Source organism: Varroa jacobsoni, unplaced genomic scaffold, assembly GCF_002532875.2.
Source record: "Varroa jacobsoni isolate VJ856 unplaced genomic scaffold, vjacob_1.0 scaffold_7, whole genome shotgun sequence".
NCBI classification, from domain to species: Eukaryota; Metazoa; Arthropoda; class Arachnida; order Mesostigmata; family Varroidae; genus Varroa; species Varroa jacobsoni.
Window position 1 is genome coordinate 171,220 of NW_019212909.1, and position 25,270 is coordinate 196,489.

General features: G+C 39.9%; 1 protein-coding gene across 4 annotated transcripts in view; it reads right to left on the reverse strand.

Annotated features, from left to right (window-relative positions):
* Positions 1-25,270, reverse strand: part of LOC111260838 (uncharacterized) — a 47,849-nt gene that overhangs the window by 6,579 nt on the left and 16,000 nt on the right. The window contains exons 2-6 of one of the 4 annotated variants that reach the window (XM_086968941.1): positions 13,204-13,372; positions 3,917-4,084; positions 2,834-2,965; positions 862-1,196; positions 501-681 (exon numbers count right to left, since the gene is read on the reverse strand). In XM_086968941.1, the coding sequence (XP_086825067.1) occupies positions 501-681; positions 862-1,196; positions 2,834-2,965; positions 3,917-4,003 (735 nt within the window). In that variant the 5' untranslated portion in view covers positions 4,004-4,084; positions 13,204-13,372. Of the gene's footprint in view, positions 1-500; positions 682-861; positions 1,197-2,833; positions 2,966-3,916; positions 4,085-9,035; positions 9,258-13,203; positions 13,373-25,270 lie in introns of those variants that run through there. The other 3 variants (XM_022833920.2, XM_022834208.2, XM_022834079.2) reach the window with 3 other exon arrangements.

The following is a 25,270-nucleotide window of genomic DNA, read 5'->3' on the forward strand; positions in this document are numbered from 1 at the left end:
TTCGAGCCAATGTGGCATAAATCATCTTTGTGAACTATCGTAAGCCTTAAAAATAACAATTTAAGAAGACAGGATTCATTTTTTTTTATTGAGTCCTGTTATCCATTGAATTGAGAAAGCATATACGCTCATTTCAAGCAAAGCTTACTTCGGATCTAAGGACTACGGATGATTGAATCTATTTTCCTACCAAAGCTATGATAAAAGTCCACTTATGAAATTGCGTGACCAATATGCCGTCAGTAACCTATAGAACAAACTTGTGACAACGTGTTGTACGATGAAGACGACAGAAATATTATATACCGAGGAATGCATTGTGTAAATCTATACAAAGAAGCTTGTATTTCGCTTAAAAATCTGGCAACTCGTTACGTCTGTCCAAATATTAAATATACGTACTTAACAATTTGTGTACGTAGGTTCGCTAACACGCTCTGTAGAAGAAATAAAAATAGAACGATCACAAAGTGAGTTCTCATCCAAGACCCCATCTTTACCTGTTTCGTTGGCTGTCGGGATGGAGAACCGCGCCTGGGCTGTTGCGGACTACTTTGAAGTTTTCGATTGGCATTTGGAGAACCGTTACGCGGGGCCTTGACGTCGTGTAGCATAGCGCCGCCGTTCAGCTGTCTAAGTGAAATGTCACTATCTGACAGGTGTACGCCCTGAGCGTTAGAGCTAGAAATTATAATACATATTTCAATATTGTTTAAAGGTTCTTATTTATCACTTAAGTTGATAGATAATAACTTTTCGTATTGTTTTCGAAATTTTTCGAAAAGTACAAGCATGACCGCAATTTCGAAGCATGATTCGACTAATCAGACGATTATGCATATCTATGCATGAAACACTTACAGTCCAGCAGACACTGGAGATTCTCCATTCAAATGGCGTTGGTGGAGGTCGTTGTTCTGAGTGGTTTCATTGTTGAAACCGTTAGAAAATCTGCCTGTCCTCTGACGACCGCCGGGAACTATGGTCTGCTCACCGTCGCAGTCAATATCCATCCCGTTCTGCCTGGAAGAGTTGTCATCGTCGTCTTCCGGGTTGAAATTAAACTTCTCGATCGATTCGCATGTCCTGCGCGTGAACGTTCCAAACTTGGAATTGATCTGGAGCTTCGACAGGGTTTGCTTGGTGATGGTCCTTGAATCATAACCACCTCTACTATCCATAGACGTCACGTTCTCCTGATGAAAATTGAGAGCACGAGAAAAGTTTAATTAAATGATACCGGAACACACTTAGTAGTCATATTAGAGCTGAACCCAAATGAACATACTAGAAGCGCTGTATAAGTCAGTTGTAGTAATGTATGACCGAAAATTATACTGTCTTCTATACTCAGAATCAACCGTGGACCACCCTGTCTACCGCTTCTGTCCGTGTAGCACTGAGCGGTCCATGAAGTGTTTCAACCAAGAGCACCATTTAAAACAAATGATGAATTATCGAATGAGAGTCTGACTGGTTGAGCTTGAGTTGTTTTTGTTTTTGTCTATTAGTTACATTCTTTCGTTATTCAAATTGAATGAGGCTGAATTGAATAAAGATACTCAACAAAGCCAGGTAATACCTGTACCTAGAAGACCTCAATTTAGCCCTCAGTGATACCAATACGAGTGGTCAAAGTGGCTGTTACATATTTAGTTCAACATGTGGTACACTCTAAGGAGGATAAAGTTAATTAACGATAATAATTTCCCTATCTAGTCCCTAAACAACTGAAACATAACAAATGTGTCAAAACACAGTGATATTCCAACTGCAATAACCCTTTGTGCTGGATTTATGCTGAACATTTTTGGACAACTTTGCTCCCGACTCACCAGTAAGTGATGACGGAATAATAGGGCTGGCAAAGCGTACCAATGAATAAACGGATAAACACAGCCAAGCAAGGTGCATGTGCCTAATGGCGATTCTGTGGATCAATAGTATCGCCGACATACATATTCTAGTGAACTGGCACCATTGCACCGACTGGCTCAACACCCATTGTCGGCCCTATAACTGGCTCCCGTTAGATGATGAAAGAGATATCATATAAATGTTCCCTGTTAAAACAGCGAGCAGAATTTAACAAAATACCTTCTTCTTTACAGTACGCTGAATTTCCTTGTCTAAAAGATGCAATGTTTGCCAAAGCAGAATAAGTAAGTATATACAGCTTTGTCCTACAGCCTAAACAACATGTCCCACGCATAATGTTCATGCTCCTGTAAGCGGGCAGTATCTGTCTGGGGACCTGGGATGGAATTTTTTTTCTACGGAAGAGCACCTTACCTTCTTGAAACTGTTTATTCATATGGTATTGGTGTGTATAACTTGTTATCACAAATCGCAATAAGTTAATTTATGTTTATATTGTTGATGTACTGTCTATCTAAATTAACTGAGATAATTACATAGTTCTTAGTTTTAGAAATGGCTAAATCTAAGAGATGTTGCTCTGGGGCATTTTGAGGCACCTTCAGTAGATTGCCGAATGGCCAAATAAGAAACAAAATTCACTGAAACGCAAAGCGAATAATTTTAGCCAAATCGTACTTTTTGTGGCTGAAAATGAGGCAACGAGGCATTCATATCAGCTTAATCTTAGAGAGGTCACCATTATAGAATAGTAATAATTCAGTGGAAAGTCGAAGCGAATCTCTTTCAGTAAATATTTTTATTATTAACCAAAAGGCAACGGTGTCTCAAAGAGGATAACTACCGTCCGACATGGACCTGGCTTCTGAATGCAGAACTCCGCTAACAAAGCGAATACTATGCTAGACCGTTCTGCCACATTTATAGGATGCCCAAGTTCATAAAAGCTGCTCACCTGCATGATGTTTGCCGTAGAGCTTGAATGGCGGTGGTGTGCTATCGTTGTTGTTGACGTTGTTGTTTCTGTTGTAGCATCATTAAAATTCAGAGCGTCATTTGCGTGCTGGCCATTGTTGAAGAGAGCCACCTGTAACCGTAGGACGAACGAGCGGGCATTAGCTGCTCGCAGCCAGATAGTTGATAGCTCGATCTGTGTATGTTTTTCATACGAGACACATATGAGTAAAAATACAGTTCCAAAATTGAAAAATATTATATATCTCTCTACTAATGTTTTGTATGAGACACACAGAGTGAACTGAAAAGTATGAATCCACGCGAAACAATAATTTTGAGTGACCAGACTCTGAAAAGAAAGGATAAAAATGTACACAGATCTTCCCAGTGAAACATAATAATTGCAGATACGTTAGCCTCTCTTCTATAGGAGGCTGTAGAATCTTGAATCAGTGCACAAATTACAAGCTTAAAGATGCTTTCCAAATAAAAACTCTATGATGATTTGGGTTATCTGTTTTCTATCTCCGTGTTCCGTCATCAGGAGCATGATTAAGTAGGGAAAGAAGATTACTTTGAATGAATTAATAATAAAAATAAATTTGTTTTAGGGCTACAAAATAAACTGGGTAATCAGGTCTCAGCTGTATTCTAAACATTCAAGTAGAAAGAAATACATTTATATCTATTTCGTACTTTTAGCTACTTTCTGCTCGTTCTTTCCAATAAGCTCAGCGTTATTTAAACCAGAACGAGCCTACACCATAAAGTACATGCTATCGCGTTTCTAATAGTTTCGAGTCCCGAGTAAGTGCGCTGCATTTGATACCGTACAAGCAGAAGATGGATATCAAGTATGGCATAACTCTCAAAAGATTTTTGCCGATTATACTCCAAAAATGGAGTAAATTTGTTTATCATTCCAGAGCTTGAATTGCCTATGAAGATTTGAATTGTTATAATATTATACACAGATATAATGTGTGATTAAGATTTTGTGTGTAACGCCAGATTTCTTTCGATGTCAAACACTAATTTTGTATTAAAGGAAAAGAGGTTAGTCGAACTTAAAGAGTCATACCTCTGGTCCGGCTTCACTCTGGTTATTCTGGTTGAGGAGATCTCCGCCAAGGGAGCCAAGACCCCCAAGAGATTGCATTGCTGCCATCTCGTCGCTGCTGCTCCCTGGAGGTTCTGGGGAGATCTTCCTCGTGAACACGCTCCCAACACAGTCGTCACCCACACGGAGCTGAAATGATTCCACGAAAACACCAACAACGATATAAATTTGGTGAAGCGCATTGAAGTCAACACATGCGTCAAGGAAAAGGTTGGTGCGTTTGATAAAATGAACGAGTGAATGGATTTAAAGTCCAGATGAGAAATAAAGGCAATTTAGCACTGTCTCTTTTGCAGCAGCAATCTATAGTACGTTAATGGAAGAATTCAAGAATGACTAAGTAGCGCTTATTTATGTAACAATATCTTATTTATATTAATTTTATAACACTTATTAGTATTAAAAAAGTCTGTAGTTGTTTCTAGAAATAATAATACTGTTTCGCATTTCCGACAGCGCTTTCAAACTAAAGTAATATAGATACTTCATTACGGTTTGTCCCATCTGTGGGCTTAGATTTAATCAGATATTGAACGCATCAAACTTCCAAATAAAACCGCCTACAAAAAATTTACCACAAAATACTTTTTTGTGCTAATTCACAGTTAGAATAGTTTTTTTTCTCTGAATCATTAGTACAAAATGTTTTTGATGATTACCATAATTTCTAAAAGCATATTGTATCAAACCAATCTTGTCTATCGAACTCTTCTTTTTGACTAATCAGCTTATTTTCCCATTAATTTCCGAAACAATATGCTTAACCAGATGAGTTCATTGCCGCTATGCAATGAATGCGTGTAGCAAATCATAATATCTTTCTTCTGTGTCACACACACCGTTGTGCAACGAAAAACGTTGTTAAATTTCAACGATCATATATAGAGCAACACAAAAACAAATATGCTTTACGCCCAGTAAAACAAAGATAACTAGGATATTTATCAGTAGCGGTATAGCTATTGCCGTTGACTGGAAAGACTTCAACTCTCAGAAAAAGTACAATAGCAGAAATTTTTATCTATATTCGTATCAAATCTAAAACGATCATCGCTGGTAGATGATCTTCAAGAAACGAATGTCGACCCACAAAGACAAACACGACTCTGATAGTGTACATAGTTTTCTCAATGGTTCTATCTAATATATATAATCTATTCTCGCTAGGCGGCGCTACTAGACAGTAATGAGCCAGCCTCGCTGCTGTATGGTTATATGGCCGACGTCGTTAGGTGTCTACGTGTATTCTCACGCCTACCATCAATGATCAACCCACACTCAAACTTCTGCCGACAGCTGCAAATACGATCTTTAGTTGCAGTCTCAATTCGATCTAGACACCGAAAACGCCGTTACAGTTGATCGTCAGCAGCAGTGACAACGTCAGTCGCAACAGCAGTAGTAAAGCTGTTTAAAGCGTATCCTTGTGTAGCGTTTCGTATAGCACCATATTAATGGTCTAAAAAGTTCATGCATACAGGTGATTACCACTGACCAAAAGGGCTGGTCATGTATGTTATTTGTTTCTACATATATATAGTTTAAAATCAGAAACATCACGTTTGAGAGGCGGCAATGTAAAAGGAAACGTCAATTTTTACTATTAACGACGGTTTTCTTGATACTATTCGTTGCTGGTTTTTTACCTTTTTTAATCCGCTTTTTTGACGTGTGTTTCGTACGACGTTATTTTATATTACGTCAAATTTTTGCTGGTGATAATGACCTATAGACCGGTGACGACTTGATACCGGCCATTGGCCGCACGATATTTGTGTAAGCAAAATGCTGTTTCACTTCTCAGTTTTGGCAGTAACTGACAGAAGTAGAAGGCTAATCCAATGCGGCATGCCGAGTTAAGATAAACTGTAAATCCGCGGATGTTCGTGAACGTCGTTAACTATTCGAGTAGTAACGCAAGTGTTACTACAGTGCTAATGTAATCCTGACGGGCTCCATGGCGCGAAAAGTATTATGAGCAGGATCATAGGTTTGTGTTACTGTAGGGACCAAAGAGTGAGCGACATCATTGACTAGCAGTTCTTTATGAGGCTTCATAAAGTTATTTTCCTGTAAATCCTGAATAGGAAGGGTGCGAAGACGCATCGTCTCGTTGAAATTTCACATTCGTGTTGGAGACCATGATATTGGCTGGCCTAACCAGACAAAATCTACGGAGACTGTGCGTATCAATGGAAGCGGGAAACAATAACAACAATAGTGTCGCTTGGATACGTTTTCTTGCTTATGCTTCGCTTGCCTGTGACAGTGTAAGACTATATCCATTTAATATTCTCCACAGTATAATCTGCACTAAATAAGTGTGCACTCTGTGTCTCCGTTGTTTCAAGTTTGTCGTACACTGGATTCGTCCTGCGATAACAGGCGCACGTGTAGATACATATATACGAACATACAGACACACACTGTACATTGAACGCTGTATGTGCCAGTATTTATGCGAATGCGGCAAAATCGTCGACTAGAACGGTGACGACGACGACGATTAAGCCGCTTTTGCCGCCGTAGCAGAAAAAATACTATCAGTAAGGGAGGAGTGATGGGGACGAGTGGGGGGTTCTGTCGTAGCTGGGTCCCTACCCACGTGATCCGACCAGAGTGAGTAGCGGTGGACCAACTGTTTTCTTGTTGTTACTTTTTGAAGCCAATACGACGTTTCTGCTACCGCTGTTTATATTGGTTCGACACCAAAACCACTGCGAGATGGAAAGCAATCGGCTAAGCGGTGGCCCGAGGAAACTGGCTTAGCCCAACAAGACCAATGCACGGATGCACGTAGTACCACCAGAGACACAAGTGGCCTCAACCGTTTGCCAACCATCAGCTGTCGATTCACTCTATAACAGTTCGTGCAGTTTTTCAGTGTTGCGGACGGTTATGAACTGTCTTATGTTAACCAGTCGACGAACAGACAGAGGCCGTACGAGCTGAAGTTCTGCAGCGACGGCGATGCAACGGCCCCACGAAAGATGATTTATGCAGGGGGAATCGTAGCTTCGTTGCTTGCAGGAAAGCTCGATTACGACGATATTGCATTGACGTCCGTGGCGCACGGACTTAGATGCTTGCTTTTGTAAAGTTGGAATAGTCGTCGTAGAAGTCAGTATCAGAAGATAACGCTCTCTCTGTCGCGGGCTAAACGTTTACGTCGATTTGCAGTTTGCATCGGTGCTATCGTTTGTTAACTCTGCTAAAACAAGAGGGCGGATAGCGAAAGATCGCGGCTGTAGCCCTCGCATACAGGAAGAGAAGCGAAAAATTGATTTGAAGGCCTTCTCGAATCTGTTACAATTATCTGTTTTTGCTAATAAGAACAGAACTGTCAAAGAAACAGGAGAAAGAATTTCTTGTGCAGCGCAAAAATGCAGTAATCAAAGGGCTTTGCAGGCGTTCATGATAATCCACATTCTTAAATGGTGAATAGCTAATAGAAATGAGCTTCATTTAGGTTCAAAATGTAGGAAATACATTTTGTTAATAACAACTAATGAATACGAGTGTTGCAGAATACATCATGAGGCCTTGCTCTCTAGAAAATAAAAGACAGGGTTATTGTCATTTGCAATCGGTCGGCCTATTTAGTATTTATATGCCAAACCTAAGAATTGTTTATGAATAAGAATTGCGGCAAAAAATTAGCCTCGGTCCATCGTGCGACGCTGTTCACCGTCGTGACCCGTCTCACATTCACAGACGCTGTCTGATATGTTTTATTCTATTTATGTACATCATATATATCATGTGATAATTGTCGGATTAAGTTGTTATTAAAATTCAATTCATTGTTTATATTTTTCGGATGCTCTAAACCCCATATTTGCATTACGGGTGACGTTAACATTTGTAAAATGCTTTTAATATTTCCTAAAAAATCTACGAATCGGTTACAGTCGGAGAATCCTCGCGTAAATCGTTCGGTCATGTCCATGCATGCCATATGACTATTTGTCTCGGTTGGTTGGTATCCTCGGGTGCTGGGATAAATTCATTCATCTGTTTCGAAATTTAGGAAAACATTTGTAAATTAAGCTAAGAGCGAAACGTGAAACGCTTTCAAGAGGAGCACCAATCGCTTAGAGGGTCGTTAACCGACTATTGTTGATCGTGCAAAGAAAGACCACCTACAGGGCATCGGTCGAACCTAAGTGAGGAACGTTATCAACAATTTTGCACCTCCGCTTGGCCTTACACGGGTATTTATTGCGTCGGGCCTTCTTTTTTTAGCAATGTCGTATTTATGCAGTGTGAAAAAAACGTGACCGGAGTATTGTGACTCATTATTTGGATGTTCACACTTGTAACAGCCCTTTTCGATCTGTTAGGAAAAACGATTTTCGTTTGTTCCGTCTCAGGTAAGGGAGTATCGGATTCGCGGGCAACTTTCGGCCATCGGCCACCTATTTTCATGCTTCATGCTTCAAGTTTGCACTGTAAACATTTTTACTAACCATAGAGTACTGTATCTGATTCTATTTGTCAAACAAGATCTTTTTATTATTGAAATAAAAACGGAAAGAAATACGTGAAAAGAAAGTAGGGTTTCTGCCTAGGAAAATTTCCCGCTCACGTAGCCGCAAAATTGGTACTACTTCACTAAACTTTGTATCCTGATCTTTCTATTAGGTCCAATTAGTAAGCAGATTAAAGTGTAAATCAGAGAAGTTTTTTTTATCAGAGAACCTTTTAAGATTCTCCTTTAAAAAAAAACGCAGGTTTATTCTATTAGCTCTAGGGGTTTCAACTGCTTCTTGTTTTTACATGTAATGCAGTTCACTTCACCTGTTCCTTCCACTAAAACCTCGCAGGTCCAACGAAAAAGCGGTCAGTAACAAAAGTTTGTAAACCCGTCAAGTTCGAGTTTAAACACCTCCGATTTGCAAGTCCCAGTTAGATCATGTTAAATCCTTTTCTCGTTACAAAAAATACTGAGTAAGTAAACATAAATTATGGGAGCAATTTCATCAGCCTTTCGAAAGACATGATATAAATAGTAGCAAATGGTAGAACTTTAACTTTGAGGTTCTCAACTTGTCTAATTTTAGATTCGTTCAAGACGTACCTTGCTTCGACGAAGCATTTTTGCTAGCTCTTCAAGGCTGGGGTTGTGCCGCATTTTAACTTATTCTTCTCGTTTCCGTTGTTCAAGTCTCACTAAAGATAATTTTTCTCACTTATATTATTATAGTTATTATCTTAAGGCAGATTTATATTCCGGTCAGCTCATCGCGTACCGTATCAATATTGCGTTATCCAGCTAAATAAATAGTTGACTTTCATTTGCATTCAAAACTGATTTTAGACACCTCTCACAGCTTCACACGATTTCTTTAGAAGTAGGTTTCTTTATCCCTATGGACGTAGTTATCCTCCTCACCATTAACTAGATCCTATTGGATGGGATTATGATGTTTAATTATACAATGCCAATTTTAACCAATTGAAATACTTCCAACAATACACCGGCCCTGAAGATAAAAAATTTGTGCTCAAATTTCGAATTCTCAAATTCACTTTAGCCAAAACTGTTGAGTGATACGGCTGGGTTCAATAGCAGTCCTCTGCTGTTTTTCTAGCTAAATGTGATAATATGTACAGCGGCGCAGTCAAGGGGCTTGTCAGGGAGAAACGTTTTAAGTCACCATCGTTCGTCACGGAAACCTTTAGCTCGTCGGTATTTGTTAGATATTTCAGACGATTGCAGTTGAGAGGAGTTGAGCGCGGGTGCCACCCTTTCCCACCCGCTGAAATGAGGATTCTAGCCTTCGGATCATCCTATTTAAATATAATAAATAAGGGCGCTTTAACGATTAAGAGAAGGTAAGTAACTAAAGTCGTGCTCATTTTGTTCTTGACTGAATTAACACTATTGCATTATAAACTAAATAGAAGTGGGCAGACAATCTCGTGCCACCTGCGACCTTAGGAAGTGTTTGTATCACTCTTTGCGATACTTGTCCGACCGTAAAGGCCGCGCAGTTGCCAGTATAGGTTCCGATCAACCTATACTTGAAGCGAATGCTTCTAAGCTTAAAAACCCGGCTAGTGTACTGTATAGTACAATATATGTATAGTATAACATGATCTGCCATTTGCGCATCTTAAGGCTTTATGCCAAAGATGAACCCAGTAATAAGCAGTGTTTTCAACATCGATCCATCGATCATTATTTACTCTCCAACGCGTGGTGGCTTTTAAATAACAGATGCAAAAAGATATTTTTTAATGTCGTACATCACATGTTTGTCTTCGTAAACATTCTTGAAAGAGAACACTTTGCCTATATTTCGAACTAGAAATAAACAATGCCGCTTGCTTATGTGCTTTGCTACTCTATTCCATTCCTTCAAGGGCATTCGCTATTTATTCAGGGGCTTCTGAGTACGCCTTTCAGGTAGCGTTTACGGCCGTTTCCTGGATCTGGTTTAATTGCAACCTGGTTGTTTTAGCCGTCTTTCTTTTCACACAGAGTGCTTAGGTGTCTTGCGAAATAAGGAGGACACGTTGTCGAACTGCACTTGTACTCACGTATCCTAGATCGACCAAAACGTTGCGCTGGCACAGCAAGCGATACATACCTGAGGAAAAGGCTGCTTAAGGAAAAGGTGCTTAGCGAAATCTTATCCTGCTCACAATGGAGGTCAACGGAAAACGGAGACCAAAAGGGATACAAATTTCCATGGCCGTATTGATCTAAAAAGATGGATGTGACTCTAATCCTATAGTTGAGTCAACCACTGGCATGCTTAGTTTATGGCCGACTAAGCCGCAAAACGAATAGGGAGCATGCGATAGCAGCTACTAGTTACAAATGAACTTCATTTCAATCGAAAATTCCAATTTGATTATTTCTATTGTCCAACGATGAACACTATGATTAATACGATGTGATTACTATGAGCTATATACGTAACGTGCGGATAATACACTAAAAATAAACTAGAAATTTATCACGATACTCGTCAGACCGAGTAGTCGTCGATGTACAACGTCGTGAAACCCACACATCAAACAGTTAACCAACGTCGTAAAACAATAATGGAATTCTGGGAACGATAAGGAAAAACTCATCCACAAACTGTCCACCTGTTCCGGGTGAGGCTTTTGGGGAATGTCGATTGAGACTGCTACCAGAAAGTAATAATGTTCGCCGTTAAACTGAAGCCAGAATGCAGAAACTTTCCCCTTCCTGTATCCGGTATGTTTTTTCTTGATTATTATTGCAACTGCTAACTATTGTCTTTGCGACGACTAGTCCTTTTAGTTGCAAGTAGGAGACAAAATTAAATGCACAAGAATCAGTTAAATGCTAATGGTCTTCCTCGTTGTATCTATTGCTAGACTCAGGTAGTCCGAACATGTATATTAATCGCACTTCATTAAGGAGCTGCGTTTCTAAAAACGGATGTTTTCGAACGATTCCATTAATGGACGTACTTTTCTCGCGTTCATGCCGATAGAGTATGCACGCATTATTACCACAATATGAGACATTGTTCCGCGGATACTTCAGCGAAAATGATGGCAGCGACAACCGATTGTAGAGCCTAACTATACGTCCGAAACTGCTAACCAGATGTAAATTCAGTAAGCCAACAACGGCGTTCTAGAACAACAAGTCCAAATACATCAGCGCACTAAACCTGTATGCATCCAGGCGGTTAGCACAAAGCTAACAACAGCATCATCAACAACAATAATAAGACTAAATAACGACGATTCGGTACGTCGAATATCGCACTGATTGGCGTGGGTCCTGTGCAGTTGGGACCAGAAACCCAATTAGAGTTCAAACGCTGGGCGTTGTTTCGAGCAATAGCATTCGTATCGAAAGCTACGAAGGCGATATTTCTTGAACATCGAGTCTAAAAGGCTTGAGTAGAGCATTACTGTCTACGTTAGTTGATGTGTTGGCGTTCGAGTGTATTATACACTCGCAGCATCTCATACGCTATCGACTGGACCGTCGCATGCTGAGCGACGATTTGTCAAAATTCAGAATTAACTGACTGGCCTCTTGTCTCCAACAGGTAAAAGAGAGTATACTCTTATCCAGAGAAGCTTTGTGGAGTATCCAGTTTGTGGGAGCGTACCTGAGTCTTACGTTGAAGCCCCAATCTTTTGTAAAGATCAAAATAGTAAAATGCAAAAGTCGGGTGCATATTGACGTATACTAGTAGCGGCGTTTACTTACCGTAGTTAACTTGTCATTTAGGTCCAATATAAGACCTTTTATTTAAGTATTGCTTGTTGGTGTCAAAATGCGAAAGGAAGAATCTAGCTATAGGCGCTTCTGTAATTATGACATTTCAGGATGGTAATTAACATATAACTCGTCCGAAATGAGCTCATTGGCTTATCCGAGTAGTCTTCGTCATGTTCTCGAATGCTTTAGAATCTCTGCCATTGTTTATATAGGAATAAAAATGAAAATACCACACCATATATATATCATTTCAGCAATACAGTAGTATAATTGCATGGCAATTCTATTGCTGCCGTAGTAATTAACGAATGAATCTGCCATATTTCTACTTTTCTTCCCAGCGAAAACTTTATCGAGGTATAAAGAAGTTTGCAAAAATATGGCCTATTATAGATCAGGTTCCGCCTTCGTGAGAACGGTCCATCATAAAAGGTATTCTCCATTTCATTTTATGGCATGTTGACCACTTTACCTTTTCGAGTGTCGCTCGTCCCAGATATAGACTCACTCTTTCATTCTCCTTCGCGTGAGCCTTCTTGAAGGAGGTGTGCTTCACTCTTATAGATACATCGATTTTTCTCCTTACAAACAGATAACTTAGATCTAACTTGTCGTGTTCAGTTTTTTTTCACCTTTTCAGCAGTTCAGCTCCCTTTCTCAACTAAGTCCGCTTTCTTGTTCTCGCCCGCAGATCGACACGACCCGCACATATCGATCTCGTTGTTTAGACAGCACTCAGCATTCGCTGTCAGCTAGGGTCGTACAGCGATCGCTGGATGACATCTAGTTGTTTTCCTTTATATGCTCCATGTTCCCGACCGCTGATTTCCATACCAGGTCATTAACTTTAATTCTTGCTAAACAGGCGTGACATGCAAGCCAACCTAGAACCCGAACACGACGGGCCTAATTCAACAACAGGATCTCTTATACTAAGCAGCTTCTTTACATCGCGATTCATGGGTTATGATTGTGATCTATTGATTGAAAATATTGTGAACTATTTTTTTTGAGTGTAACTCACCTATATTTGAGCAGCACTATAGTTGACAGGCGAACGGTACGTCCAATACAGGTTCTCCTCGACAAAGTAAATTCAAGCTGCAGAAAGAGATATGCAAAGCTAACTCGGCGCAACAAATGGCACACCCTAAACAAGAAAAATCTTCTGCGACAAACTGGTCACGTTCATCCTGAAAGTTTTTCGATCTTTTTTTAACAATGTGCTGTTCAATCTGGTTTATCGTTACACCATCCGCTTGCTTTGGGTATCATTGTGATACTGACAAAAGCATTGCTCTAAGAGGCTCACCCCCCCGCCCCATTACCGACCAAAAGCTGTATACCGCTGGTCTCAAACTTAGATTACCTCACATGTTTCAAGTCAGTAGTCACACTTCCATATGATAAATATATGATTACATTGCTAGTCGCTAAGGTAAGTGACGTGGCGTTGAGAACGGTTGTATATTCCAGATACATTAGCGTAAACGTTAGTTTTAAAAAAATTGCTCAACAGAATAGCAGCGAATCGCATGCCAATGAAAATAATATGTTCTGAAGTTTACTTCGGAGTTCCTTTACAAAGATACCATACAATAAGACTTTTTAAAAGAGTACTTGTGGAATGTCTGGAGTCGGTCGATTCTTATACACCGGAAGTGGGCTGAGGCGTTGAGAAGCAAATTTGGTATTTGCGTGAATACACTTAGATGGACAATGGAAATAAAGCTGACGTTTTTCGCCAGTAAAGAGAACGAAGATGGCATTCGTATAAGGTACTTTGATCGCTTATTGTGAAATGGCTATTATACGTACTCTCACGTGTGTCTGTCCTGCTCTGCAATTAGAAGATAATTCCCGCGAATGTTATTCACGCAAGCTAAATTCCGGTTCATCTCGTTCGGCAACGACACACTGAGAGACTTCGATCATGTAGCGGTATATTTAGTTTTCTTGGGCTGTCAAACAGAGAGGTAACACCTTTTTCGACCGACGGCTTTACCTAATCGATTTATCTAGCTGATGTTTCCAGAAGAAAATATACGCTTACGTCTCACGGTTCGTCGGAAAGGGGTTCTTACCGACGTATGGCTGGCTCATAAATGAACCGCTGAAGTCGTACAACACAGGCTTAACAGGACGTACAGACTGGAAAAGTTTGGCCACCGGGGCCACTGAAGAGACATTGAAAACTTCATCGTTTAACACATTCGAACAAGCTAACCATAACATTTTAGATATATAAAATGATAGTACATTCGCTAAGTCACTATAGATAACCGACACAAATCAAATGATAAATTCAAGATACGTTTATTGAAAGACTTCGTTGAGTAGTCGAAATAACCAAAACTACACGTCCACACACCAGTAGCGCAGTGTACGTTCATTTTGGGCAACTTCGCGTCGATTTCGAAAAAGTACGTAGCGTTAACAAGGAGTACAATCCTAGCCAAAGTTAAACTCGTTTATTATAACGTTCAAGTCTACGCACTGTATCGGCTATTCCCACTTGCAGCTATTTCAGCTCTTTACTTAATAAGTGTGCTTGACAAACATGTACGATGTAAGATCTCCATAGTGTTGTTGGAACTAACTAACTCTTTGCATACTACCAGTGTGAACGATAAGCGATATTATAACGTTCTTTATCAAAATATAATGGCTTGTTAAACATGAGTACAGTTCTAGTTTAGAGGATTCAATTATATGCGATGCACTGAGAATCCCGAAGCAACATTCATATACGGTTTGTTGTACGTAGTCTGTGAAAAAAGTCTCCTTCAGGAGAATACGTGAAAGGTAAAAACGCGCCAGAACGCCTGGATAGTTCAAATGAGGACGCGTATTGACCGGTCTAAGGGAAGAGTACCTTCGATTTGACCTTCAAGTGCGCAGCTGGTCACCCGGGTTTGCTCGACCGTTTGAGACCCTCAAAAACATAGCGTTAGCCTGCAGTGTTCCTCCCAAAATAGATTTATGCAGATAGTTTACTGAAAAAAAGTGTCAGAGATTGGCTAAAGGTTCACTGTTGGTCAAAAAATTCAGCCTTTTTCCCGTCTCGCTAGAAACCTGTTGTAAATCATCGGTTCCCCTTTTTGACTATACCGCTCTCTAGCACAAAAGAAAGAAAAGGTAGCTTGTCGTGAAAAGGGATAGATGAAAGTAGAAGCACGAAGGCTGGCTCATTTCATTGAGCTTGGTTTGTTACAACCCACAAGCCTCTAACGATTCAGATCGAAAGAGTTTAGGGGGTAAGTACCCCAAATCATTCCGTTTGTAATCGACGCTTCTTGTGTATTTAGGTTGTACTAACTCAATATGACACTTCATATTTGCGACAGATTTTTATGAGGCGTGAGAAAAGACATTTGGGCCTAATTCCTAGAGTTAGAACTCTAGAAACTCAACAGGACTAAACATTAAACCGATATCTGGCAAATACTTCCAATGCCTTCAAAAATATATATCGCTATTTTGGTTAAATTTACTTGTGTACTGCTTAAATTTAAGGCCGGCCAACCGATTCTGGCCGATACGGTGAAGCCCTGTCTGCAAAACCTTTACGAGGTTTCCCTCTACGACAAATGTCATTAGTGCAATTTAGCGCCTTTTACAGGCCATGGCGAGGGTCCCCTGGTGAGTCCAAAAAGGCTTTCCCGTCGGAAATGACAAGGATACCCCACAATATAGGAAGATCTACAATTCACAGGAAGCAAGACGATGGACTACAGCGTGCCGTAGCTGGCGCGACGGCCAAGTGAACAATGGCCTTGTGAGGGGTGCAATAAGAGGCAATTTCAGCTGGCGGACAAATAATCGCTTGTGGGAGAAAGTGAGAAGCAAAGGTCCGAGAAGATCTCCGGTTCCCCAGCAATGATCAATCCCGGCGATACATTCTATGCGTTTCAGGTGCATTTCCATACGAAGTACATATTTCCGTAAAGGTCGGGAAAATGTGTATCTGCGCGTTCGTTCAACCAATACTTCTTCAATTTGAAAAGACACGTTGACAAACGCTCACACTGAAAATGTGTAGAATCGTCTAAAGACTTACATTTCGTGTGAATAATTCATCACAGAAGTATGTCTACGGCAATTTTCTTTCTTTATCAAGTATTTCTTCGTCACACCGCAGACCCCATATCTAGCTTACGATGAATGTGCATTTGCCGATATATTTTTTCGTGAAAATAGATTTAATCGCGCTGCTGAGGTCGTCGTAATTTTGGTGAGATCTGAATTTAGTGCACAACGTTTTTAGAGTTGGATATAATCGCTATAGACGCTATGTGTTATTTGAATACCTGTTATTCTTGAATCGGTGTATATTTTTCCCTAACTGGATGCTAAACGGAAACCAATTTATATAATTTTACATAATCAATGGCTTCTCAGAATAATAGCAAACACCACAACTCCTAAACGCTACTATCCCGAATTCTGTCCTCACCGATATTGATTTGGCATGACTACGAGCATCGATGTATAGCCCTTAGCCTGTCAAATTTTACCACTAGAGAGTTCAACGAATGATAACTGTCAATATATTTAATGTGCAGAATTTGAATCTCACTAAGGCTATTACGATGTGGTCATCATCTTTTTCGGCCCCGTGAACTGGCAAAAGCCTATCGCTATTGCCGCCCTGTTCGTTAGCTGAATCATACGTTTTTCAATATTATCATTAACTGAATCAACTGCCTTAGCTCTCTCTACGCATTATTTCAATGTCATTAATAGGTTCATCGATCGTAATACTATTGGGTTCCAGTTAAATGACGCCTCGATTCTACACACACCCCCAGGACAGCCATCCTGCACCAAATCGCGTTGCATTTCTGTATTTAGCCTATTTCGATTCTTCACATACAACAGAGTTGATCGTTGGGTTGTTTTTCAAAAGCACCTTTAGGAATTGACTTCGAGGCGGTCGCATGGTGCCGGTCTTATCTAATAATGATTCGTTCCCAAAATCGGCAAGTTTTTGTTTGACAAAACAACCAGTTTCTCCAAAGTTCTATAGAGTTCAGGCTTAGTCTATAAAACTTAAACTTCACTGACTTTAGCTGCGCTGAAATGAATGTATTGTGTTTAGACACTGTTCTGAAGAAAACCGTGTTTCTCAAAGATGCAGAATTCCCCAAGGTTAAATCATTGCCTCTAGCGTTACGGGGCTCTACGAAAAAATAAGTTGAATTAACTTAGGGCAGCTCCTAGAACTAATTTAAAGATGAGTTTTCTAGTTCAGGCATTCGAGGCAGCGTACGCCGATACTGCAAAACATTCTTTCGCCTGGCGTGTAACTCGCGAACAAAACTACCCCAATTGCACCATATCTTTTAAGAGAAAACGTTTCTTCTATTGAATTGGATATGGTAGATAGGTATCTCCGCAACGAATTTAATAATTAAAAAATACCGAACCGAACGACTATTGTTTAGTTGGACTGTAGAAAGTATTACAGAGGGACAGATCAGTAATCGTCTGCCTTGGTATGTATATTTGATAAAACCTAATTTGGCATTATTGGAGGAATCATAACAGTGAAACAGGCGGCTTAAAAATTTTACGGTGAAGTTTTCAACCGAATCGCTATTTAGTTTTGTAATCCGCGCCACTCTAACATTGAAAGGCAGCAAACCCGCTATATTTTGAAAAATGGAACGGCTTGGATAAGGCAGATCCATTACACCCGACGAAGAACAAAGACTCCAGTAGGTAAAGAAAAAAGAGAGGTTGAAGCGTCCTGACAGGGTCCCTCTGATAGAACACTGATTCTGTGATGACGAGTGATAGTAGCGTGGCTTTGCTTTTTGTAGCCCCAAAAAAGGAACGGGTTTTTTTGGCGCAGATAACAGCTCTACCAGACAGGAAGCTTTCTGGGAGACGTTGTCCGTTTGACATAAAGAAAGAATAAATATCTCGGTTTCTCCCACGTCGTACGTGCTTATCTTCTTTTCGGCATTCTTTCCATTACGTAACGTTGACGTCTGACATCGACTGCAAACGGTTTTTCGTTTCTCGGAGTGTTTGCACATCTGCTTCATGGAGGTGAAAATGCCAAAAAGTAGTTTTGACTTATAATAAGCGTGTGTTCTTTTGACAAGTTTACAATCTTCCGTAAGATGAATAGTTCGATGTGAAAAGAGCCTGAACGAAAGCAGCCGAAAAAGTGGGACCTTTAAATGAAGAGTCTATGCATAAGAACTAGGTTTATTGTAATCCTAGGTCTGTTCATGTGCTGCTTGACATATAAATGTATTAGGGCTATTTCGTACTTATTTAGATATGGATCCTCTTTCTTTACATCGTCTTTTTGAATTTCATTAGCTGGACTTGATCCTAATTCTGTTTAAGGAAACGCTCGCTAGAAACTGACTTGCCTCCAATATGCCCCACTTTCGTGCATTCTAATCGACCATTTTGGTCCGCGGTTAAATTTCCTTTGCTTAAAAAGCATGAAATAGTAGGTTACCGTTATTGTTCAGTTACTTCGTGTGGTGTTCATATTACTCCAGTTTTTCAACATCAGGCTTACTCCACCGCCGTTGCCACCACCTAAGGTAACTGACGCCTTTGAAGTGCCGTCTGGAGTATATGAGGTATAGAGGCGTATTCGTATTTTAACCACTTTCATATTGTAGTGCAACTAGTTAAAGTCAGTAGCTATTAATTCATAGTAGGCGGAAACTGGAATGAGTACTTCATAAACCTTCTAACGGTCTTCTTGAGCTGCGCCCGTGATAAAAAGTAAAAAATGAAGGAAATAAGTTATAACCGCAACAAAGTACATGCGAAAGTAGTTCAACTCACGCAATGTACTTACACTTCGTAGTTAGCTTAACGTAAATGTATATTTTTTCTTAATACAGATAGGTAGTTGTATCCCTTTTGGTATTTTGGGTAGCTGGGGATTCCATTCAGTCTCGCCCACTGACCCAGCTAATTATTGGACTCAGCGGACAAAAACTACTCCACGCTTCCGCACTAGCAGTGACTAATATTAACGTTCGGTCCGAGAGAAAAGTGGCAGTAACGTCAACAGATGATGAACAGTAACACGAAACAAATCAACAACAGAGTGTCAATAACTAAAAACGCCAAACTTTGGTGGCACAACTTTCTATCCGCCCAAAATTTTTATTTATCATAGAATTTTTACATACATTGCATGTAAAACGAACAAAGTAAATGCGGACTCTACCTTCTACCTTAGGATAAGAGGGACGCAAACCAGTAAGGATCTTAATTCCTATTAGTTGTTCGTACCTGACAGACATATTCTAAAGTTAGGATCGAAACCGGCTAAATGGCGTCCTGTTGCATCACAAATAGGCCTGGGCCCAGTGGTGAATTTCCTATCGTGGAAGACGATAATGCAGCGCGCCATCAATTCAAACTGAAATTGAATACGGACAAGCCGATTCCTAGTTTTTCTGGTCAGTATATTTCCCGCAAGCCTCGCCGTTATTTCACATACAGAACTTATAGGGCGTTCGCTTTTTGACTGTCGCTCGATTACCTTAACAGTCCCCATCCGTTTGATGGACTCATCCCAAAACAAACATTCGCTTGCTCTGCGTTGGTTGTACCCGAACGGAAGAACTTTACAGAGTCACATGGACATAGCTTGTAGGCTAATGCTTGAATCTGCTTCTACCGGTGTATATTGTATCTCCTAGACTGATGCATTATTCTATAACTGGAAGCCAAACAAGCTATACAGCGAGTCTTCTGCTTAACGGGTTTAGTATACATGTCGAAGACAGGGAGATCAGTAAGTTCAAAAGTCTCCGGGCTTAGGAAATTATGAACGCGTGCTTCTTCTATATGGATAGGCCTAATATTTAAAAGACCGGTACAATAGACGTTTTAATAAGAAAGTAAATATTTCCGTTTATTCACAAAAGCTGCGTAACTTCTTTTTCTTTCTGCGTAACACAACTTCTTTTTGAGGCTAGATGAGTGTAAGGAACTAACGCTTACGATTATATTTGGCATCGTTTGTGGCAAAATCATACAAACAAAATTATTTCAAGTTGGAGGTTCAACTCATAAGTGCAACCTTACGTATAGGTAAGTTAGAAAAAAAAAAGATATTTTACTTAGGCAATTTTCATCATAGTAATTGAACTGATCGTTTCGACAGCATTAGCAATACGTTTCGGGGCTGTAAGATTCATTCTGACACGAACCAGCATCATATATCGGCAACCGAACGAGTGGGTTTCTCAAGAAAAATGGGACTAGCAAAAAACCAGCAAGACTTGAAAACTAATTAACTACCTAATCTTGTGCATGTTAAAGTAGCGTTCCTTTACATTGAAAATGTATTAAGTATTTCGATTTTTACGAATGAAATATTCGTTGCGATTACATGGACCAACGGCAGGTAATTTTATTTACGTTAAGGAGAAACGTTTTGAATACTGCGTAGCTGTCCTCACTGTTTGTAACTAGCTAATCCCTGTGACGTTTGTAAGCCATAATGGTTTTCTGCGATGATTGAGTCGATCAGGTATCCATGAATCTGCCGAGTAGGTTGACTGATGGTACAAACGAACCACAACGTGCTACTAAGAAGCTACTTCAACGTGTCTGAGACTATATAAACGTGTGGTTCTTTCTCAAAGCAATTGGTCGCCAAAGTAGTACACTCGGACATCGTAATGGCGAGCACAGAGATAATTCGAAGCTATTCGTCGTTACTTACCAATCCCACTCGTCACTCAAACACGTATAACTTAGTCATAACATATAACGATACTAGAACATCTGTATGGTACCCAAAAGCAATAATAGGATATTTGCAGCACGCATTTAGTCCCAACGTAACTGTAGATCAATTAAGCTAAAAGTACGCCATCGTAAGAAATATATTGCTAAGCACCATTTTAATTATCGTTCCGTCATTCTTATTGCAGTTTTGTTTGAATAATTAGAAGAACGAGACATATAAATATAGACGTTTACTTATGAATCCAGTAAATAATTGCTATTATCGAGGCAATAAGAGGACTGTAAAGACAGCGAAAGTTACCTCATCCGTAAAAATACTATAGTCCTACAACAGTTTTGCAGGTATTTGATTGATGGGACCAGATTGAGTTTTGATCAATGCGAGTGATCGACTGATAAAGGCTTGACTGTTTTATTAGTTTTGGTCGTGACAATATTTGTTACGCCTGTTATTTAGTGCGTTTGTTTGTGTGTAAGTTTGAGCACAACAGCAAAAGAGAAAGCTGTGCTATCTTTCTAAGCTGGCAGCTAACAATGGCAATAAATTATGATAATTTACCAGTTGTAGTTGATGAGAGTAATAAATACGAAATAATAATAATACAAACGTAGGTATTCCATGCCTACGAATCGATTGTGACCCGAATGATTCCTCAGTCTGTTCTAATATAATGGTATGTCTAGGGTTACAGCACGCCTGTCTTATAATGCTTTATCAAGTACGATCCTATCTTTAAAACCTAGGTTATATCTGTTCTCTCTATTTGGGATTGTTAAGGTGTATTAATAATATATTATAGATCAGATAACTTAATTGGAGCAGCTGGTCGTAAGGTACTAATCGAAACAAATCGACGACATAATCAGATCAGACAAACGACAGGTTTATAGAACTAAGCAACTGAGCAGGATTAATCGAGGCCATGTCGAAGCTAGACTTAGCATTCTATTCTAAAGAGATAAAATACGAGCGGCGACCCGAACAGCGTCGGATAGTCAGAGAAAAAAGGGAGAATAGGCACTTTCCTTGTGAAAGCACAGAGGAAAAAGAGAGAGCACGTTTCATGACTCACCAAGGACAGCTACTCCTGAGAGTACGGCGCAGTATCGGCCGATAATTGGCTGAGACAAGTAGAGATTGCAATGTGTTCAAGACGAGCGACAGGACATCTTTGACTGCATTCAGCCCGGAGACATGGAGATAGTACATACTAACTACATTAATTCTTAGACCACCATATAGCATGGTGTGCAGGCTCTGTGCCTACGAATAGGTTAGTACGTGCAGGCCAAGTAGTAGGCATACAGGTTCATGAAAATGCGCCACGCAGCTGTGCTCCTTCGAGGTTCCTGTCCCTACATATTATTTAATAGATAGATATGTCGTTGGTTGTGATGGCTTGCAAGACGAAGCTGGCATTCCTCACACCACCATGGTATTAAAGTTCAGGTCAAACTATTTATTAATAAAGTTTATTCTTTAGGCAGGCAGATAAGTTCCTGCTAAAATTCGACGGCCACAAGTGTTTCATTAGATATTTACTGTATCAGTAGTGCGTAGAGTCTTAAAAATCTACGTAGCGTCTTGTCAGGGCTGCATAGAAACATCCTCCTTGAAGACACGTTGTATCGTCCCGCTGGTGAGGTGTGCATAAACTCGCTTCTCACAAAACTTAAGTCTCTATGTTAAATCTCTTATGGGTTGATTCACGACAGATACTGAGCAAAGGAGATTAACCTTCTTGGCGGAGGCGTAATCGCTTCAGCAAATCCAGACTGACATGATGGGCCATGATTCATCGGCATCTTCTCAAGGTTATATAGAACGCCCGGTATAGAACTTACGCATCAAATTCCATTTCTTGGCATCTCGAGTAGCAAGTTAGGAGAAACCTACAAAAAATATTTTCAGTGGACATTCTTAAAGTTTTTCATGTAAAGGTTCAATCCAACCATGCAAATCGTTTTCTTCGATAAATAGGTACTAGTGTAATTCTGCACCAATCTTGCACGAGGATTATTGCGCTCGTCCTTTAGAGGTAATAATGACTGCCTGCAGGTCGGCAGGCAGAAAATCCATTGTTTGATGCAGTTCTATTCTTATTATACTACATTCATCTGTGAAGTGCGTCGTGTTTCTGATGCGGGTCTTTCTTTCTCAATCGATGCCCTATCGACGTTCACTGCGGTATCCTCTAGCATCCAAATAGACGAAGGCATAGAGGCTTCGTGCCTCGATTGCAACTGACTTCGCCATTTCAATGCATAGTAATGAATACAACAATATTGCTTCTCTGTGTCTCTAGCAGAAGAAGCAGATGGAGGGTGAGCAGGCGCCTGAATAATGCTTATCAATGGACCCATAATGACAAGCTAGCTGAAGAAAAAAGAGGTTCGACTCGTTAGGTCAAAATTCGATACGGTAAACTCACCTTATTGGGAGGTAAATAAGCGAGCTTCTTTTGACGATGCCATATCGATCATCATTAGCCATGAAAATCCAAACGAAACAAAAACTATTCTTTCGAGGCTACCGGTTATATATATGCTTCACTAGACGTAGATGTATAATGCCCGGGTAATTACCTCACGGTTTCAAACGCATTGTATTTACGTGGATTAGGTGTGCGTGACCCATTGTAAGAAGTATATGGTTAACGGACAATAAAAGAGAAGCTGAGCAGAGTGTCTTGCTAGAAAGGATTCAAATTGAATCTATCAAACGGTTTTCATATTAAAGGAAAAATTAAATCGGGTATAACAGGAAAAGATATTTGAAAGCTTTGCTCATTTTAGATATGTTTGTGTTTGACATATACGCACGAATCTTGTACAAAAGTTTTCTGAACTGTCTGTATATGGCCATCATGAAGTGCTTCTTATATTGTACTATAAGGATAACATCTAAATGAGGTTCTCGAACGCCAGTGTGCGTCTTGCGACATGAACGCGCGCTGACTGTTGCTAGATTTAGCGTAGTTGTTCGGATGAACAACTGGACTTATACCGTGCTGAAAATGGATCCATCAAAATACGTACGCGGCTTTTGTTTAGGTTCTCTACGAAGCTATTAATATAGTTCCTCCGTAGCTAGCGAATATAATCATAGTTTAAGGAATGAAACATATAATACCTATAGAAGCGTGAAGAACAGGTTAGAATTCACAATTTCATATGTTCGTCTATGCGAAATCTACAATAACAGCGGTCGCTCGAAAAAACACACAGACAAGTTATGTTTACAGAATCCAATTAGCATTTTGGAGAAGTTGTTCCTAATGGCCAGTCTATTTCGTCTGGTCACAGGTATAGCTGAAACTTTACTTTTTTTATTAATTTAGTGCGGCACGATTTACCATGCGTCGAAACGCATGTTCCTGCTAGATTTTATGTTTTATACCAAATTCATGTTACGGACCCGTCTTACCCGCCCTCTAATATAGGTCAGTCTTTTTTTTGCTACCCTGTGTCAAGAGACTAGATATAATTGGGTCGAATATGAGTTCTTTTAAGACCACCCCTTTCAGTAATTTCCAGATGCAGCTCATATTTAGACTTTTCTTTTTTCCCTTGCATTTTCGTTTAGGCTCATGAAATGCGACAGTAAGCGGATCGACGGCGATACACGGTTGTCATTATACGTTCCCTATCTGCGATAATGATGAGCATAACAAAAGCTGCATCTAGCGATATTTGCTTGTACTAGTCTTTCAAGAGTTCGAATGTTTATTCGACAATTTGTTGCCATGATTACGAATGGAAATATAGTGTCATACGTTCTTGCGAACTATGTCGTATCGTAGTTTATACATGTAGTTTGTAGTTGCGTTCTTTAAGTTTCGAATCAGTTATTGCACTTAGGCTACACCTCAGACGGTTGGTCTCTACCGGCGCGAAACGGGTCCTACGGCCATTTTTGAACTGGGACCATCTCGGGTGTCTCTAAGGTTAGTGAGCAGCCATCCCGGGCCAATAACCACTAAAAAGATTTAATCCAGCTTTACGAGAGTATATGCGTTCTTAATTATTTTTGATATAACAATCTGCTAGAGATTTATCCTTATTCACAAAATATCTGAACTGAGATCAGGATACGTAAAACCTATTGCAGTATCTGAGGTCTTTGCAATGGTTAAGTTTATTCCACAGGCTGATCTTGAAGGTTTCGGACCGTGTGTGCTTCTGCCGTATCCGCTGTTTGTTGGCTGAAGCATCCTTCCGTATAAAGAAGCAGTTACAAAAGATTAACTTACCGAAAAACGACATTTGCTAACATCCGTGAACAAAATCTGATATTACTGTTATCGAATGATCAATAGTTCGTTTATAATTAATAATCTAAGCGT